General features: G+C 38.9%; 1 protein-coding gene across 1 annotated transcript in view; it reads left to right on the top strand.

The window, feature by feature from the left end:
- The first annotated feature begins 410 nt into the window (after positions 1–410).
- Positions 411–12,638, top strand: part of MRPS31 (mitochondrial ribosomal protein S31) — an 18,777-nt gene continuing 6,549 nt past the window's right edge. Inside the window, exons 1-4 of the mRNA XM_009078047.1 lie at positions 411–697; positions 1,384–1,542; positions 5,967–6,113; positions 9,093–9,166. Coding sequence (XP_009076295.1) covers positions 561–697; positions 1,384–1,542; positions 5,967–6,113; positions 9,093–9,166 — 517 coding nt within the window. The 5' untranslated portion in view covers positions 411–560. The remainder of the gene's footprint in view (positions 698–1,383; positions 1,543–5,966; positions 6,114–9,092; positions 9,167–12,638) is intronic.

The following is a 12,638-nucleotide window of genomic DNA, read 5'->3' as shown; positions in this document are numbered from 1 at the left end:
TGTGTGATCTCATTCTTGGCTCATTTGAAGAGTTTTGTTAAGTTTTCTATAGTATCAATGAATTCAAGCATTAGGTATCAATAGATTCAAGCTCTGTCTCCTACCTAATACAGAAATGCTATAAAAGTTTTAAGTTCGTAGATTATTTCCTCCACAAATAAATGGTGTATAAAGTTGCTCACTTGATTTTTGTGATGAGGAAACCGTAAGTAATCGAGAGTTGTAAACGGTGCCCCAACCCTTCTCAAAAGGCAGGAGGTACACGTTTGACATGTGCTTAATATACTCAAATTGCACTCAGTTGGGCCTAGACAATTGTAGCTGATATTGAATTTACAAAGGCTTACAAAATTCAGCTTTGGACCCTGTTTGTAATTTCTGATTTTTCACTTTGTCTGTCATCTAGCGAAATACAGAAATTCTTCAGCACAAGCAATGTGCTCTCTGCTGAGAAAGATAAACCCACTGCTTCCAAAGGCAGCACCACTGAAGGGGCATCAAAGAGTCAGAAGGGTACAGCAGAGACACCAAAGCAGAAGCTGTTAGACATTATTGGTGATATGAAAGTGGAAGTGAGCTACAGGAAGAAACTCCAAGAATTAAAAGCCAGTAGGAGACAAGAACAAGCCACGGACAAGTTGCAAGGCCCAGACAGTGCAGGTCCTGCACCTCAGAGAACTACAGAAGACATCAAACGGTAACGTGTAACAAACGTCTTAGCCTGTTTTCTCGATTTTTTAATTTTTTATTATCTATGGCAAAATAAACCATCAAACACCATTTCCAAGTACGGAAGAGAATCTTTTTGGGGAGTGTAGTATACAGGTGTAGATTGGAGTAAATCACAGGGGGGAATCTAGACAAAAAGTGCTGTAGACTTTCTACCATATGTTACCTTTCCCTGCACTGAGATTGTGGAAAGGTGGCATCAGCATCTGCCTTTGGAAGGCTGTTTTAAAGGGAATGGGGAAATACTGTTCAGATAAAATACAATGAAACTGAGGAAAAATTAAAAAATAATTCAAGAATGGCATTGTGATTATTGAATCTTTGGACTGGCTCCTCTCCACAGTGTGTTACATCGAGTCTGTAACCCCTGAGCTCCATGCTGCCAGTGGTCATCGAGCTGTGTGTCCAAGGGGCTGTGCGGTGGCACAGGGCTGCCATTTCCCAGGTTTGAGAACAAAAGCTTGTCAGAGTCATTTAGCATGATTAGTGCAATGTAGGGTAAACCTGCTGTCCCTGTGGCCACCCCCATTTGGGAAAATATCTCACTAACTTCTGAGTTATTAAGATATAAAATGATGGTACAGAAGTGGCAATTTAAATATATTAAGGCTTTTAATTTTTTGTGTGTTTTCATGTCTGTTGTGTCTCTTACAGAGGAAAGCCTTTAAATCCAGAACTGGTGAAGGCTGCTTCTGCAGTCGCATCTTCCCTTCCCCTCAACAAGAAGCAAACAGAATCAGAGCTGCTTGCACAACTACGAAGACATGAAGAAACCACAGATAAGCAGAAGAAGGGGGGAACTGTTAACATACGGTCTGTTTATTGACTGTTATTCTCAATGAACGTGCAAATTCTGATTTTGCAGTGTCATCCTGAAGGTGACTGTGTTCTGTGTTGGAAAGATGGCCCTAAAAGATACATTTGGACAGTTTATCCTTGGGATTAATGAATATTAGGAACATTGCTGGTCTGGTTATACCACACTCAAAATTTTGCCATCCTCTTTCTAAAATGGTTTTGCAGAAATGGAATTGTTTTCCTGCCCGGGATCATTGCTTTCTTGGACAGACTAGCAAAATAACAGCTTTTTTTGTTGGTTTGGTTGGGGTTTTTTTTTTTTTGTCACAAGCTTCCAAAATTCTCACACAATGGATGGATTTGTAGATGTTTCAGACGCTGTGTCTGGACTGGTGAATTTTCATGACAACTCTGCAGAACTGAACTAGAGCAGCTCTGTTTATAGCCCCACCCTTCCTTTCAAAACTTTCCAGTCAGCCCACGAAACTCATCTCTTGGCTTAACTCTGTTTCCAGTGTGGCTTTCAAACAGATGAGAAACATTTGTTTGGAAACTGAAACAGTAGTGCATACTGCTCTTTTGGGTGATGGTGATTTTTTTTTTGTTCTCTCTTTTTTTTTTCTATTTATTTTGTAAGCTAGTATTTAAGTAACTACTCAGAAAATAAGGCATTCAATCCAGGTGAAATGCTGAACCAAACAGAAAATCAGATCTTCAGCAAAACAGTCATGTGAAACCTTTCTTTGTGGCTGTTTGCAGTGTGAACTGCAAGCTGCTTATATTAATCTTAATTTATTATGTGAAAATGTATTTGTCCCAAATGAGTTTGACCCATGTGTTATTGTTTGTAGCTTGCTCTAGGGATCAGTAAAGGATCTGCTTGGTATGGTTATCAATGCACTGCAAACAGAGCAGCCAACAAGCCAATGATGTCTGCAGTTGATGTCTGCTGCATTAGTGGCAGATGCTTGTAAACAGGTTCAGTCAGATGATTGCAAAGACACTGGGGTATATAATAACTTTGTTAAGCAGAATATCTGTTCTTCAGATATAAGGACTATTTCTATAAAGCATATGTTTGTTAAACTGTTAATTACCAGCGAGGTTGTTCCATCTCTGTCACTGGGCTTTTCTGAAGAACAGAGTACACAAATGTCTGAACAATGGCATTGGCTGTGTGTGGACGACTGAAATTAATTAGAACCTACTGAGTACCTGATGAGATGTTGGGGGCCCACAGAGATACTAAGCTAATACATACACTGGCTAACCTCATATGTGCTTGTCCCTCTTCCTTAAGGTGTACATACTCTTGTCTAGGTGTCCTTGGCCTGCATCAAGGGCTCACTGTTTTACCACACTTTGCACTTTCCCTGAAGCACTTACCCAGCTCTGGCTACAGTGGAAGAAAGATGGCGACTAAGGAAGTTGTAGTCTAAGCAAAAAGGGTTTTTTTTCTCTTGAGAGTTTAAATTCTTCAGAAGTTTATAAGTTGAAGTCTCTGTGGCTGCATGGTGCCTCTGTATTGTTGATGGGTGGGTTAAGATGTGGTATTACAATATTTTGTGACATGCTTGTGGGTGAATCACTATGGTTAGAAAAATGGTTTGAAAAATGGATTTTTCTCAACCAGAACCAGCCTTTTTGGAATGTTATGCTGGCTTGTCATAAATTGTTGGCAAGTTCTATTCCCTGAGGCAGCTTTGTGACCTAGCTTGTTTCCCCCTTCCCCACCTTGGCTGAAAAGTTTTAGGTTTCTTCCTTAATAGTTGGGTAACAATTTGAAACTCTCATCAGTCAGTGGGTTTTCAAGAAAGACCAGCAACTCCTCCTGATTTTCATGACAGAAAATTTGGTAATGGTAACCTTTCACAGTTAGTAGTGACCTTTGAGTTCTCTGAGATAAATGTGGTAGTTTCAGATTTCTGACTAGTGTTTAAAAATGTTGATTTTTTTTCCAAAGCTCAGCAGCCCTCAGACTTGATCCTGCATGACTTCAGAATATCTCAGTCCACACAATGCACTAAAATGCTTTGAATATATTGGAAAGCATTGCTTCATATGTGATAATTTTGTGTTGAGTTTTATTTGACAACAAGAAAATACAGGCAATTTAACTTCCCATGTTTGTCTGTAAAGGTTTTGCATCCAATACACCACCGCATTTTGAAAGCCAATATATATTCCTCAGTTATTTAAAAATGAGAGAGTTTCACAAGAAGCAGAGCTATATTGCAACAAACTGAATACTGCTATTGTGGTTTATAATATGTAGTAAATGGCATGTTGTCCAGATCTTCTGTAGCAATTATTTTTTCCAGGCTCGTGGCATGACCTCCAGAGGTCACTGTTGTATGCTGTGCTCTCATCGCCTTGTTTTGTAGGCAGCATGAGGACAGTGTGTTCACTAGGAGGGGAAAATATTAACGATACAGGAATTTATTTTTCTCAGTGTGGGATGAAGTTTCACTCAATGGAAATTACAACAGCACCATACAAAAATAAAATCTGCAGCCCTACAAGCTGAAATTTCAGCTCCTGTTTTGGGCGAAGAAGAAAAGTAATTCAGCGCTTAGGCTAAAGTATATCCAAAGCTCCTTGGGTCTCCATTTCTAGTATTATAATTATTGGTTGGTAATCAGGAAGAAGAGAGGAATCTGTGGTTGTTACAGAAGTCCCATCTCCTCCCATCTCTGGAAGGCAGAAGTATCTAGGAACTTAGGTTTTTAACCTTGTGTTGGGACATGAAGTAATATAATGTAGTGTCTAACCATTGTAGGTACACTGGGATTGGAGTATGACTTTGTAGTCTGATGTTTCTTGTTACAAAAGGCATTAGAAAACGTCTTTATAGTTTTAGTTTTTGTTGATAGAGGTAGACTTAATGATAGAGTGATGAATGTTGCTGCCAGAAATGTTCATATACCAATGATGGAGTGACTTTAGGATTTCCCAGTGAGTAATATGGTACCATTGACTGCATGTACTGATAGCTTGGTAGTGTAGTCTGTCCAGACCTACAGTGAAAACCACAAATAAATCAAGGAGGAGAGCTTCTCTGAGCAGTCCTAACTCCCCTGAAACACAAGAACACTGCAGCCTGTTAGGTCACAGCCGAGTCAGCCGTTGGGCTGGGTTGTGTGTGGCTGACCTTAGGAATTATGTCCCTTTGACTCTCATAAGTGTGTCAAGCCTCTGGCCCAGCACCAGCTCACTAATGCCAGTAGGCACTTCACAGAGTAATTTCTAATGTGAGATAGGCAACTAATCTGAGATTGGTGGGTTTTTTAAGATTAAAATTAAATTATTTAAAACTTCTTTTCAGATGCCTTTCTTTCAGTGTAGGTACTTGAAGAGCTATGCTATTCTTGTTCTGTCATTTGAAACCACATCTAAGACTAAAGAGAAATCCTGCTGTGTTGCTGTGGCAATTAGCTTTTACAATTTTCCAGAAGTAATTCTTTCTTGTCAGCAAAGTCTCTTTTGACTTAAACTGCCAGAAGCATAGTTTGAATTTCATTCAGATTTTCTTAAAGTGGATACACAGAAATTTTTTTGGGGCTATTTTTATTTTTTTGAGACCGTATTTATGTCTTAAACCTTGAGCTCTGCAATTTTGGATGACTGCATGTGACTGAAGCAGTTGGGTGGAGAGGATAGCTGTGAGGAGGAATTGCCAGCTTGGTCTTTACCACCCAACACACTTGCCAGTGAAGGGAACTCACTGATGGGGGCAGAAAGGTGGTGTGTTCTGCCCTTTGCATCCAGAATGAGCTGCATATGGTGCTGGGAGAGATCAGAGCATTTACTCTTCACGTATGATTTTGACTACAGAATTACGAAGGAAGATGTGGTCTGTTAATGCTGTAATATGATTATGCAATGCAACAGATTGCAGTGGATCAGGAAAGGTGACCTACTTATTAGGGTGGCATGATTGGCCCGTGTCAGCTGATGTGTGAAGGCAAGCTTCCTTTTGGCCTGCAGCAGCACAGCACTGTCCCTGGGCAGTGTTGGCTCCTCTCCAAAACACGGGTGATTTTTACCTCACTCTTTCAGTGTGTTTCTTGTATCAGAGAAATTCCTCATGTACTTAAGCAAAGCATACCTACTACACTCTGTGAATGTTGGTATGCAGATACATGAAATTTTATTTTTTGTCAGTTGGAAACTAAATAATTTCAAAGAGAATATACTTTGTAGATTTAATAGGCAAAAGTAGCACTTTTCATATGTAGAATGTAGCAACTAAATGGTTTAAAAAGTCAGACTTGAATGTTTGATGATTTAAAGGTGGGTGTATTTTGTGAGGAGTATAAAATTCTGTCTCATAGAGGCTTATGACACCAGCTGGGAGTAGAGTTTCTGGCTAATAGATATGACCAACTTCCTTGCTGTGTCAGTTTGTTGAGTTTTTGCGTTCATGTTCTTAATTTCAGCGACGTGATTTCAGAAATGACGGTTAAAAGGCAGTCCCCAGCTCAGAGGGGTGTGAGGATAGCCAGTCGCATTTCCTTGGACTTGGATGAGGATGGGCAAAGAATAAGGCCAGGACAATTGTCATCTCGGTCTCTTGACTCCAGAAGGTATGTTTGTCGTGTTCCCTTCCAATAGAAGGAGTGTGCAATTACTCATGGATAATATTTGAAATTAAATACTTGTGCATATTCATGTTGCCCTGCTTTGGAGCTTAAAGAAATGACTGAAGTATTCAAGTGCTGTTAGCATTGAAATAAACTGTGAGGAGACAGTAGTTAATGTTAACTGGCTGATCAAGTAATGTGCACTATTTTAATGCTACGTTTTAAATAATTAAAAATACTCAGTGCTGAAATGCAACTGTGCTTGTTTTAGCTGATTAAATTGTTCTCACTTATGCTTAATACAATTTTACATCACTTTCTCAGCTGTTGGGAAATGAAGTCTTTGAAGGCTTATGTTCTCTGTTTAGCAAAGTTTCCTCCATTCTGTTGGGGTTTTAAGTACATGTTAAATTTGCTTTACTTATTTATTTACCACCTCATTGCAACTAATAAGTCATTTTCTAATTGATTCCTCTACTGTCTGTGACATTTCAATTGTCCATGTAATTAACTTTAGAATTTACATTATGATTTCAGGGTACTCCTTAATTTTATCTTGCTGCTGGATTATGTGGCCAGTCTATTTTTTAATGAATTAAGGTGTGCTCTTACATTTTTTTATTTACTCCTGTAAGCTGTGCTTTCTTGCCTGCAGTCTTGTGATTTTTCCCATGGCAGCTCATCGTCACGTTCCTTCTCAGTATATTCTTTCTCTAGCTGTTTTTAGTAAAAGTAACTTTTCTTGTCATTAATTTACTTTGCAAATTAATCCCTTTTTGTTGGGGCTGAGGGCTGGAAGTTGAGGGAGTCATTTGTGTGTAGATAGATCATGGTGAAGACAGAATTTGGATAACTAAGGAGAAAAAAAAAGCCCAAGTTTATATGGCCCTTTTGGCCAAGACATCTATTTCAGTACATCATTTACAGAGAATTGTGTCTTCCCATAAGGAACAAATTGGAACATAGGCATTGAGCCATGCAGATCATGTAGGAATCTCAAAGAAGTGGCTTATGGCCAGTCGTTAGAAGAACTTAAGCAGCTTGGTGAAATGTTTCTGAGTAACTTCCATGTTCTTGAACTGCTAAACTGTTAAGGTGTGTTAAGAAAGCATCTCTTGGGCCTTTTCAGTGTTATGAGTGTGCAGAGCTGGTAAAAGGTGCAGAAGGGGCTTTTTGTAGTGGAAATTGAAGTGAAGAAATGAAACGAGGGTCTTGACCAAGCCCTCCTGACTTAGATATTTCTGTCCTGGGGTTTTCATTCAGCTACAGGCTGCTGGTTTGAGGAACAAGGGAACTGGCTTCATTATCAGATGCAAGATAGCTCCATAGATATTTTTATTCTGGGGATGATTAACTGACAGAAGTAGTAGTCACATGAAAGTAATTTTGTTATTACGATGTGATTCTTGACTGTGAGAAATACATTAAGGTGTTGGATGAAAAGTTTTTCAAAGTGCGAAAGAATAGAAATGGTATGATCTAGAAGTATAAACTGAAAACCTGAGCTATTATGGGCTTGTACAGTGTATATAATTTTATAACCACACTAAGCTTCTCATTTACTGACATACTGCAAAGTCAAGTGAGTTTCACTTATGCTTGAGAATATTTATTAAATTTATGATCTCTGAGAAGCTGTCTTGCCCTCTTTGTGGGATGAAACTATACTTGGTAAATAACTTCAGGAACAGTACCTTAAATAGTTTTTTAAATCCCTCTAATGAGCAAATGGTCTCCAGCTTCAGACCTAAGTTTCCTCCTGCATACCTGAAAATGTTATGGCTATACTTACCGATTGAAAAGAATGGGTTAAGAAGAATATCTAATTTTAAGTGGAGTTAGTAGATTTCAATGAAATAAGCGATGTTGTTTGTAGTAACTGAAACTCATCATTTTAAAATAAACATTCTTCCAAGTCATGCCTGTATCTTTGGCCAATGTCATTGGGAGTTACACACAGATAGGAAAATATAATCCTAAATCAACATTCTTTTAAGGCTCTGTAATTAGATTGCTCTGTGCTGAAATGAATCCAGGGTAGTTTCATCACTGAAATATAATATGACATGAACAGGTTTGCAGAAGTAGTTGAGGCCATTAGAAATCTCCAGTATATCCAGATGGGGAATTTTAAGGTCAGAAAAGGCAAATATTGCCAGGATTACAGTGGATATGTAATAACAAAAAGTAGGAACTGTCACCATTTCAGTGGAAACCTGGAAGAAGGTATGATTAAAAGCATAATTGGTTCTAAACTAAAGACACTGGGGTTTTCTTTGTTTGCATTTATAACAATTCACTTTGATTACTTGTTGAACCATTGTATTTAAATTTTTTTTTAGCATAAGATTATGCTAATGATAAGTGTGATTGAAAGTAGATGGTCAGAGCAAAATATTTTTATATTCAGAAGCAAGAGCATCAGGGTGACGCTATTTTAATTAGCTCATATAGATATATAACGCTCTGTTTGCTGTATGGCAGAAAAGGTGGCTGTATAAACTCCAAAAGGACTATTCATGTCATAAAGCAGGAACTATTTGATTTAGCCGTTGCCTTTTCTGTGCCTGAATTGTGCAATATTTTTTACTTGGGAGAAAACCCAAGTCACCAGATAGCTGCAGCTTTGTAAAAGCACTTGAGTACTGTGGTTTGATATTGTTTACCTTTGTTCAGATTCCTAAATATTCCAGTAAAAAGTGGCTGCAGATAGAATGTTTGATTTATGCTCTTGCTTTTCACATGGAAATATTTTGGGAAGCTCTGTTACAAATGAGTAATAAAGTCATAAACACTTTCTCTGGTTAAAAGCTTGAGCATTTAGTGAGAGTCAGTATCTCTTTTTCTGTCTTTTTTTCTTTTTTCCCCCCTCCAGAGATCTGTTACTTCATGAAAATATTTTGTGCTTTTAAATTTGCTGTCTGGCAAATGTTGTGAAGTGTTGTGAAATACTAACTATCGGTTTTCTTTTTTTGTTTACAGAAGTCTCAAAGTAGGAAAGAGGCTTAATATATTCACCAAGGCTTCTACAGAGCCAGAACACACACTGAAAACAGGTTAGTGGAAATTGAAGAATGAAAAACCCAGTGAGGCCAAGTTCTGCAGTTTTAGAATATCAAGAGATTCACTGTTGTGAGGAGTCTTATGACCTGTTCACTTTCTTCTTTCAGATGATAAAAAAAGAAGACTACTTCAATGTAACTCTGATTTTTACTAATTAGAACTTCCATGCAGTTTAACAGATTGTTTTCTGTACTGATCAGGGCATTCTGTTACTGAACTTAAAGGGTAAAACTGGCTCTTTATCCCAGAGGTCAGTCTTACTTCTGTGAGTGTAAAGCCAGCCTGGAGAATGGGTGTGTTGGCTCCAGCTGATTTGGTCAAGTTGCAAACTTACTGCATTCAGTTTATGGCAAAGAAATGCGAGGCTTTGGTCCCAGGGAAACAAGCATGGTCTGCAGGTGGCTAAGCATAAGCAGGGTAGTAAAATACCAAGACTATGCATTCAGTTGCTGTGTGGCCTTTTCTTGTTAGTGCTCTAGCAGTAGCTTGAAAGATCTTGTCAGCGGCTGACAAATGACACCTTGCTTTACCTACTGTGAAGCTCTTAGTGTATGTTTAGAATCACAGAATAGTTTGTGTTGGAAGGGACCTTTAGAGGTCATCTAGTTCCAACCCCCCTGCAATGAGCAAGTGTCTTCCACTAGATCAGGTTGCTCAGAGCCCTGTTCAGCCTGACCATGAATGTTTCCAGGGATGGGTACCTACCACCCCTCTGCACAACCTGTTCCAATATTTTAACCACCCTCATTGAAAAATTTATTCCTTTTATCTAGTCTATATCTACCCTCTTTTAGTTTAAAACCACTACCCTTTGTCCTGTTGAAACAGGCCCTGCTAAAAATTCTGTCCTCATCTTTCTTATGAGTTCTTAAGCCCTGAAAGGATGGAATAAGGTCACCCTAAGGCCTTCTCCAGGAGGAGCAAGCCCAGCTCTGTCAGCCTTTTCTCTTAGGAAGGGTGTTCCATCATCTTCATGGCCCTTCCTCTGGACCTGCTCCAACAGGTTGATTGAGCAGAGGGGCAGAGTCTCCTCACAGTCTGCTGGCCACACTTCGTTTTATGTTTCCACCTGGCTTTCTGGGCTGTGAATGCACATTGCTGGATTTTTTTATCCACTGGTTTCTCCAAGTCCTTCTCAGCAGGACTGCTCTCAGTCCATTCATCCCCTAGCCTGTATTGATACTGGGGGTCGCTCCGACCCAGGTGCAGCACCTTGTGCTTTGTTGAACCTCATAAGGTTCCCATGGGGCACTTCTTGAGCTTGTCCAGGTCCCTCTGGATGGCATTCCGTTCCTTTGGCATGTCAGCGGCACCAGTCAGCTTGGTGTCATCTGCAAATTTCCTGAGGGTGCACTCAGTCCCACTCTCTGTGGTGCTGATGAAAATACTAAACAATACTGGTCCCAGTATGTATTCCTGAGGGACACCACTTGTCATTGATCTCCATTCAAACACTGAGCCCTTGACCACTACTCTCTGGATGCAATCATCCAACCAATTCCTCTTCCGCCAAATATACATGCTAAAACTCAGGTAAGATAAAATACTCACCAACCAAACCATGATGGTAAAACAGGTATGACCCACCATCATATTTCCTGAATGGCACAGTGCTGCAGGAGGGGTTTGAATGCTGCAGAACGGCACAAGCTTTCAGGCATGAAGGCTTGGCTTTAGTACAGACTGGGTTTGGCCAAGAGTGTGTGAATTTGGGCAAGTGACATAAAGAACTCCCTCCTTCCCTTTTCTTTTTGAACAATGAAAACTGCATTGTTAGCATTGATCTTTAATATGCTCTTTTCCTTCGGCTATTCTGAGGCCCTTTCAAAAGAAGACTTTATTCCAGTGTAGTGACTTAGAAATTTATATAAAGCAGCAGTGGCAGAAGGAATGGTATTCCTCTCTGATAGCTTAAAAAAGGATGTGTATTTGTTTCTGTTTCAAGAATAGGACTGTTAGTTTTTTGCCAACTTCTAACCAAGTAGTTTTATCAGGTTTTTTTAGACTTGAAACTGCAGGGAGAAATTAATTTGTTTACTTAATTTCTTTAGTAAAATGTCAGATAGTTTTATTTGCCTCTTTTCAAGCAAGGTTTCTGAATGCAGCCACCTCTCTGAAAGTGGCTTGTTAGAATGGAATTCAATTTGCTTTTTTAAGACTGCCAATATCCTTAAAATCGGTCCACTTTACATATAAAAGCATGGTGAATGATACAGTGTTTGCTTTTAGCCATCTTAACAAATGTTATGTTCAAGGAAGTAGCTTTTGAGTCAAATCAAATTTAACTCAAGTAAAATGGTGAGAATGTTAAGCTTTCTTTTTTTTTTGCCTGAGCAGAATTGCAGATGCAATGGCTCACAGTAGTCACCCTAGATAAAAATGATTGAGATGCACTTTTTTTTAAAAGACAAAACAGGAGTGTGCACAAATTGTGTAAGTGAGCAAGTGGACTTTATTGGATTTGTAATTAGATGTTAAGAAGTAAACTTCCTTCAGCTTTTTATGTGGTGTTTTCTTGTTTGATTCCAGGTAGCCTTGAGGAAGTCTGCAGTGTATCCTAAGCCAGGGAGGTGGTTGCTTGGCTTACTGACTAAGCCTGATGACAAAAATTTTTTTCGCATTATCTTGGGAAATACCAATGTGATACTTGATACCTTGATTCATTTGTTTTCACTGTCTTGGCTCATAGTAATGGAGATAATGAGTTAAAATATTTATACATGACAGAAAAGCAAGTTTTGTGTTAAGTATTGAGTATTGATTTTGAAAACTTAGCTGTAAAGTAAATTGACATCCTGAAAATATTATTCATAACTGTTAACATAAAATGACAATGTTACTTTCTGTTTCACAGAGGTGAAAATATAACCTTTATCACTTTTACTGCAAGTGTGAAAAAATGAGTTTCTGCTCTCCTCTATTAGAAGATTTATTAGTTTCTGTAAGATGTGGGCAATAATTTCATTATGCTTTCTTGTCTTATCTTCTAACTGTATTTTATTCCTGCGTCCAGCCCTCAAATCAAAGGAGGCAGCTAGGGAATAGAGTTCTGGAAATTTCCCTCTTAAGGAATAATTTGAAAAAGTATCTTGATTTTACACAAAAAAAACCCTGTAAAGGCTTTTCAGTATGTAAGAATACTGTTTGCCCCTGCATTGTTTTCTCTTAAAGGAGGGGGTAGGGTTTTTTTAAAATTTAGTTGAGTTGTAAACCTCTGAGCCAAAGATGAAATTACATCTTGGCTTCAAATACTTATACTTATGAGTAGTAAAATAATAGCTGATTGGCCATGATCCACTTCAAGTGGACTCTAACATTTGAATTCACATGAAGTTCTCTGTTCCAAGGAGCTTAAGGTGAACTGATAGCAGGGGAGGCAGGAAAACAAAGGGGAGTGCAGTTAGGGCCAGCTCAGGAGACAGCAGCCCAAGGCACTCCCAGTGGTTCCTCCCTGTCCTGTGGTAA

The sequence above is a fragment of the Acanthisitta chloris genome, unplaced genomic scaffold (genome assembly GCF_000695815.1).
Source record: "Acanthisitta chloris isolate BGI_N310 unplaced genomic scaffold, ASM69581v1 scaffold21127, whole genome shotgun sequence".
In the NCBI taxonomy this organism is placed as follows: Eukaryota; Metazoa; Chordata; class Aves; order Passeriformes; family Acanthisittidae; genus Acanthisitta; species Acanthisitta chloris.
This window is presented reverse-complemented; position numbering and strand designations above follow the sequence as displayed.